Source organism: Austrofundulus limnaeus, unplaced genomic scaffold (genome assembly GCF_001266775.1).
Source record: "Austrofundulus limnaeus strain Quisiro unplaced genomic scaffold, Austrofundulus_limnaeus-1.0 Scaffold124, whole genome shotgun sequence".
NCBI classification, from domain to species: domain Eukaryota; kingdom Metazoa; phylum Chordata; class Actinopteri; order Cyprinodontiformes; family Rivulidae; genus Austrofundulus; species Austrofundulus limnaeus.
In genome coordinates, this window is record NW_013952526.1 from 1198047 (window position 1) to 1205829 (window position 7783).

Genomic DNA, 7783 nt, shown 5'->3' on the forward strand with positions numbered 1-7783 from the left:
GTATTAGGGTCAGGTACCTGTGAGGTTAGCCTTAGGGTTTGTGGTCAGGGTTCGGATATAAAAAAAAGGATGTAAAATTACCAAAAAATGAATGGAAGTCAATGGATGGACTCCACAAAGATATAAAAAAGTGTGTGTGTGTGTGTGTGTGGCCTTGTTTTTCCTACATTGTGGGGCCCAGATTTGAGGAAAATGCAGCCTTGTGGGGACTGGATGATCCTTGAGTGGCCCAAAGCCCCGTCCCCACAACTTCGGAGGCTGATTTGAGGTGTTGGGGTTTGGTTTAGGACCAAGGTGTGAATTGAGTTTAATTTAGTTTTAGGGTCTGGTAGGTACCTGTGAGGTTATCCTTAGGGTGAAGGGTCAGGGTTAGGATACAAAATAACGAAAAAATGAATGGAAGTCAATGGATGGACTCCACAAATATATAAAAAAAGTTTGTGTGTGTGTGTGTGTGTGTGTGTGTGTGTGTGTGTGTGTGTGTACTGAAATCAATCACCTGGCACACAGATTGTCCACAGGTGGATTACATTTAGGTAGTGTTGCTTATGAATATATGAAAGGGATTTCAATTTAAAGTAAACACAGTGAGTATRTGCAAATATGTTTAGGTTTATATATTTATGGTGGTTTATACTTTGCTAATCCTTTTGTGTGGGTCCACAATTTATCTAACTGAAACCTCATTTAGACTCTAAGGTTTTAAGTTAACTAAGCAGAAAGGGGTTGAACACTTCTGCAACCCCACTTTACATGACTAACACCTTCCTTCACAGCATTTGCTTTTGTACAGCATCCAGCTTCTTCCTCCCTGGAAGTTTACAATGTAGGTGTTGTGTTGCTATTATTGTAATCACCACAATGCTACAGGCTTCAAATAAAAGCCTGAGACAATATTCCTCCTACAGCCCAGTTTGTGTGCCCAGTGCCTGGCCTACGGCTGCATCCGTCTCTGCAGTGTCCCTGAAATTTCTGTGCATTATCAAGAGGAAGGACAGGCTAATCTGCTCTGATTTGAAATAGGACCACAACACTGGCTTTACTAATCCTTCTTTTTATACCAGGGATGGGGAGGAGCATTTTACCCTGGTGGGAGGGAGCGAAARAGGGAGTTATTTCATGCTTCAGTGATTCAACTGTTTTTATGAAGATTTTTTTCCCTACCATGCCCCTACTTCTACACTTCAATTCATAGTGTAACTGAATTTATAAAGCTATTTTGCAATAGTCAGACACACTGGAAAAAAGTGCTAAGGTACTCTTCATAATTAGGGACGTGTAGATGGCTGCCTTCTCCCTCTGTAGAAGCAGCAATTTAACTCTAAAGAAGATAAGGCTCAGTATCTCTGAAAACAGGGCGGCACAATTTCCTTTGCTGTCTTTCATTTTATTCATTTGACAATTGGCAAACACCTTTGACACGCTGGATGTAATTTTCTTCCTGGGAAAACAGCAATTTGGGTAAAAGCACACACATCTGCAGAATATTCTTCACATAATTACAATTCTTTACAATCTGTTATCCAATTGATTAAATATTTTGCTTGCTAAACAAACACATTTGTGGGTAAAAAAAGTCTGACGTATTATGTCAGGTGCTAAGGCAGAGCTGGAAATCACAGACAGAGAAGCTCATTTAGAGGCCTTGTGATGTGTGAATTTTAAAAATGATGAGACCGTTTCAGAAACACATGCTTCATTTTTATGTGTTTACCTCATTGTTTACTTTTCCATAAATGAGAAGAAAATATCTAGGATGTAGTTTTGTGGCTTCAAGGAAAAATAAAAAAACCTCAGCAGCTGACATGCTGGAATGTTTTTTTTTTTTTTCTTGCTAGTGCCACGGCAGAGCAAGCAGAAACAGAGAAGAAAACTGCTCATTGATCTGCTCTGATCTAAACACTGCAAAAGGCATGGCATATAACAAGCAGCAGGAAATTTACACAGTAAGCTTTGGCAACACAACAGCATGGGTCATCATAAGACTATGAATTACTAGAACACCTCTGTCTCAGAGGACCACTTGAGGCTCCCTCACTGTGAAATAATTGGGTTGCAACAGTGAAACTGCTACTCCCGTTAGAGTGCAAAGGTGGCTTTTGCTCTGTTTTGCTGTTACAACACCGCAGACATGGCGGTGACTATTAATCAATGCTTGACACGTGTAGCTGATGGCACRGGAAGCTGAAGGTATATAAGGTATAAGTGCAAAGAATGTGCAACATGGATGTTGAAAATTCATCCATTATGTTGTTCATTTGGATAAATTAACTGTGTTGTGATGGTTAGAATCTGTGCTGGAACGGTTTCAGTTGAATTTTTAAGATGTCATCGATGCTATTTTTTACCTTTGTGTGTGCACTTGTGTTTATAAGTCTTTTTATTTAAGTATCTCTAGAACAACTTGCAGAAATTAACTTTTGGATGCAATCTGAGTCAATAGGACYGCCAAAGCCACTGATCTTAAAATAAAAACATGGAAACAGCTACRTCTCTGTCAGTTTTACAGATATCCTCTTAAAGTTTGGTATGGTAGTGGCTGAAACTGATTCATCAACAAGCATTCTTAGTGCTAATAGATTGTGAAAGACCCTTGTTTAAAATCTTGCCATTTGCAACTTGAAGAAAACTATGCTTGTATATTAACAAAATATCTTATTAACCATTTAGATCAATTTAAAGGAAACTTTAACAAAATAATTTTTGGATAAKGTTCTACTATTGATTAACCTTTGGAGCCAACCTAAAACAAGTAGGGTGCAAAAGCCAATTGACTTTAGAAAACACAACATTTSTGTAATTCAGTCAGTTTTATATTGATGGTGTTCAAATTTGGTGTGGTAATTGCTAAGAGTCATTCACAACACATAGTATTTGTGCTACTCATTGCACTATAAAGCTTTAGTAGGAGTCAATCATGTTTGTCTGTTCGTAAAATATTTATTGCACTACTGGACAAAATGAAACTTTCAGGAATTAGTTATTGAATATCTACAACTGAATGGATTAAGTTTTCAGTCCATTTCAAGATGGTCACCACAGCTAGTCAACACTAGGTAACATAAAATAACTCAATCAGTTTCACAGACATTCAGAAAAAAAAWTGTTAGTAGCTGAGAGTGATTTGCAACACATTGTTTAGTTTGTCCAAAATGTTGCTTTCAGCTTTTGACCAAAAKGGCTATAATTCAGTCATTTCTCATCATAGACTAATTTTAGTCTAACATTTTGACAAAAATGCAGCAGGCTATATGCACCCCTATAAAGATTTAAATTTTATTCATTTAGTTTTTTTTAACTGCTCCAATAATTAAATGTTTATTTATTCTTAAATTTCATACCTGGAACCACTATTTTTTTCATGTTGGAACCAGAAGTCATATTTGGAGCAGGTCTTTACGAGCCATTTCACCTGCAGTGGACACATTCAGTTGCCCATGGCAGGACCTGTGCCATCTRCATGAGGGACATCTCCCTTTGTTGTCAAAGCATCTTTCACAGAAACAATTACCCAACCATCTGCAGCTTTCCTGTCAGCGTGTTGCTCACCGTCAGCATGTCAGCGTCTTCCTTTTTCTTTCTGCCTCACTCTGACTGCTGAGGAGCTAGGTCACCCTGAATTAAAATTGAATGGGTTCAATTGTGTTAATAATATATTTATATTCAGATTCTAAGTGCTTTTTTTTCTCCTCCAGATACCCGATAATGCAGCTCTGAATGGTGGATTGAATTGGCACTAATCTCTTTTCTGATTTGCCTTGAGCACTTGGTAGAAATGGAATATTGATGAAGGTCCTTGCATAAATTTTCTGCAAATATGATGAAGCTGTTTTTTGATAATGAACCTTATTTCTGGCACTGATGACTATTGGTATTAAAAAGGAATGGATGATATCTCCAGCTTTTGTGGAATGATTTGTAATTTTAAAAAAGCACTTAAAAGGAAAAAAAGAACAGGAAAAAGAAAAAAAAATCTAATGTGAAAAGGGACACCAGCGTAGATAAACCTTAAGAGTTGTTTTTTTTTTTATTCATTTTTTTGGGTGTGTTTCAAAGGGATTAATTTATGTCTTTATTTATGTAAGTGTGATTGTGTGAAGTACTTTTGGCTGAACAGTACCTCACTAGCAGTACATAAATTTCAAATCAATGTGTGGAATATGCTGGTTTGAAGACCAGTTTTKCACAAAATCACACATATTTCCAAGGTTTGACCAAAACAGCTGCAACTCTGTCCCTTATCATTCATGAATAATCTAAAGACAAAATTCAGTCATGAGAGGCAGTGGATGATGTGATTTCCTTCAAAAAATGGTAGGCCTTTAATTTTTAATAAAGCTTTTCTTTAAGGATGTGGGGTGTTAACGTTCAGTCCACTCTCTCTCCACATACACCTTCATGGMATTCCAAGGCTCTAAAGACTAAATAAGTTATTTATATAAAAGTGATACTACAGTGTGTGCTTGTGCTGTCATATGTTCAATGTTTGCAATATGTTACTAGACCAACACTAGGTGTTGTTATAACTTACACTCAAAAAACAGATWTAACAGATCTCTTTTTAAAAATAAGTGTCAATTGGTTCCACTCAACTCCTTTAATTCTTTCTGATGTCACAGTTGTTTTGGTGGTTATATAAACACGTGTATGTATGTATGTATGTATGTATGTATGTATGTATGTATGTATATATATATATATATACAGAATTCTTGTTTCCAACAAAAAAGTGGCCCACAGGGTTTAGCTTTTCACTGTAACAGGATGGGAGGAATGGGAGCCAATTTTTGAACCAATCAACCCCACATTGGGTTGAATGGTTTCATCCTGATTGGCTCAGCACTTCTGCCTTTCGGTTTACAGCTATGCAGACATGATTGCTTATGGAGCTGCAAGTTTATAACTGTTCTTCTGCACCACAGGTACCCCGGTAACCAGGGTAACAGCCACAGATGCTGATGATCCAGTGTATGGGAACAGYGCAAAACTAGTCTACAGCATACTGGAGGGACAACCATATTTTTCTGTTGACCCAAACTCTGGTGAGTACAGCTGTTTACGTGTTGGTATGATTGGATTTAAAGCTGAATCTCTGACATGAGGAGATGCATGTTGTTTGTGTTGTTGTCTAAGTTGATGTTTTCCCCCTAAATGGAAGGAAAAATATCCCACAAAATGTTTGATTCCAACTTTGATTCCAAAAAAAAAAGCTTTGCACATCAGGGTGAACCTCATTACTATTTAAACTATGTCCTTTTCCATTAGCTGCTTCCTGTCTGATGAATGAGCACACAGTTTCTCCCCAGGTCAAAGTGTAGGCCATCATAATGTATCCAGATGAATATATTCAGCTGACAGTTAGGAAGTACTTAGAAGAACAATCATATTTTGCATGCACACAAAAGTGCCTATTCTGAGCTTCAGTTTTTCCTTGAAACATCTTACTGAGCCATGTGTGCTTTTTGTATATTTATCATGGGTCACCTCCAGCACCCACAAAAAACACCACCCATCTTTCTCAATTGGTTCAACAAAAAATAATAATACAAATAATAAAATTAGGCAAAAGCATTTTGTTAGATGTTTAGTTTTCTAAAATATATTCACATGCAGGTTAAATCATTAATAAATGGACACACAGTATTTGAATTGCAAGCCTTTCTTGATCATGGACAAACATGCAATTTGCTCTTTTTTGTGTTAATTTTTCTGTGAAAACTGGGTCACACAATGAGAACAAGATCAGGGAAAATACTGCACACCTTACAGTAACCATGACTATCATAAGACAGATGTTTTCATCATTAGAAATATTTTTGTATTGTAAAATATCATAATATTTACCTGATGACAGACCTTCCAAAAGAGATATGGGATTTAAATGGGATTTGTCTGGTTAAATAAAGATTAATAAATAAGAANAGCTTTGCACATCAGGGTGAACCTCATTACTATTTAAACTATGTCCTTTTCCATTAGCTGCTTCCTGTCTGATGAATGAGCACACAGTTTCTCCCCAGGTCAAAGTGTAGGCCATCATAATGTATCCAGATGAATATATTCAGCTGACAGTTAGGAAGTACTTAGAAGAACAATCATATTTTGCATGCACACAAAAGTGCCTATTCTGAGCTTCAGTTTTTCCTTGAAACATCTTACTGAGCCATGTGTGCTTTTTGTATATTTATCATGGGTCACCTCCAGCACCCACAAAAAACACCACCCATCTTTCTCAATTGGTTCAACAAAAAATAATAATACAAATAATAAAATTAGGCAAAAGCATTTTGTTAGATGTTTAGTTTTCTAAAATATATTCACATGCAGGTTAAATCATTAATAAATGGACACACAGTATTTGAATTGCAAGCCTTTCTTGATCATGGACAAACATGCAATTTGCTCTTTTTTGTGTTAATTTTTCTGTGAAAACTGGGTCACACAATGAGAACAAGATCAGGGAAAATACTGCACACCTTACAGTAACCATGACTATCATAAGACAGATGTTTTCATCATTAGAAATATTTTTGTATTGTAAAATATCATAATATTTACCTGATGACAGACCTTCCAAAAGAGATATGGGATTTAAATGRGATTTGTCTGGTTAAATAAAGATTAATAAATAAGAAATTGTGCTTTAAAACTCAAAAACAAATCAATTTTCTGTTTAAATCACCTGCCAAATTGATCAAAAAATAATAAAGGCCCCCTCGCACTGGAAGAAGTGGGTTAAGATAATAGCTACTGTAGACGGATCAACAAAAGGCCAATGTTACAGTTATTTACAACAAGCAAGAGCTGATCCRATGCTTACACCTTTAACTTTTACAAAATTTCTGAATTCTCTGTTTTTGTTTTGCTTCTTTCATCGAAGACATCAGTGAGTTTGACAATAGTTTTATTTAAGTAGCTTCAGCATGAAACCCAGTATAAATAACTCAACACCTTTTTTAAGTCTGAGCTTCCTGATATTTAAACATCAGATCAAGCATTGAAATTTCTAATTGCATTTATTTTACTTAAAATGTGTTTTGAACTTAAAATTCTATAAGATTACAGAGTCAATCCGCTCTTAAATACAAACAAGTTTCTAAAAAAAGGAGCAGGCAGTCTGAAATTCTATTTTTTTATGATCTTTTAATGTTTGGCATTGTGTATCATCTGTCTCTAAGTTGCCAGTACTTGGACTTTTGACTTTTCCGCAGGGACAGAAGGGACAAAGCACCTGTTAAAAGTGAAAGTGAAACTACATGTGTGCTGTCTGCTGGTACCACAAGCTGTGCAGGTTCCAGCAGGTGGAGATGCAACAGCTTCTTCACCTTCTGGCCTGCCTCAGATAACTGTATTCTGTTGTTGCACATTACCCTCAAAGTGTGTACAGTTCCTGACAGGATGTCTGGATAAAAAAAGAAAAAAAAGAAAAGAAGCCACAGCCAAGCATTTACCTGATGTACGATATGTTGGTTAATATGTTGTTCGCCGCTGTGTCTACATGATTGTTTAACCTCAGCTGCATTGAGCTAGCACATCAGGGACGACATTATCAAATGCCTGCTAAAGGGGGTGCTGACAGTGTTGGTTTATTGCTTGAAAAGTTGTGTAACAACAACAGTACTGCAGGTAACTCAGCCCATCTGTTTTTTGAAACGCTTATAGATTATCGCTGCGTGAGGCTGCTGCTAACTCAGGCTGCCAGCCTCAATCCCCCCACCCCCCTTCCTCTATTGCTTCCCTCTCCAGCTGCTCACTCATACACACACACACACACACACACACA

General features: G+C 36.8%; 1 protein-coding gene across 1 annotated transcript in view; it reads left to right on the forward strand.

Moving 5' to 3' along the window:
- The window catches only part of cdh8 (cadherin 8), a gene marked incomplete at its 5' end in the record, with an annotated part of 125765 nt that overhangs the window by 78568 nt on the left and 39414 nt on the right, over nt 1-7783 (forward strand). The window contains 1 exon segment of the mRNA XM_014015191.1: nt 4923-5042. Coding sequence (XP_013870645.1) covers nt 4923-5042 — 120 coding nt within the window.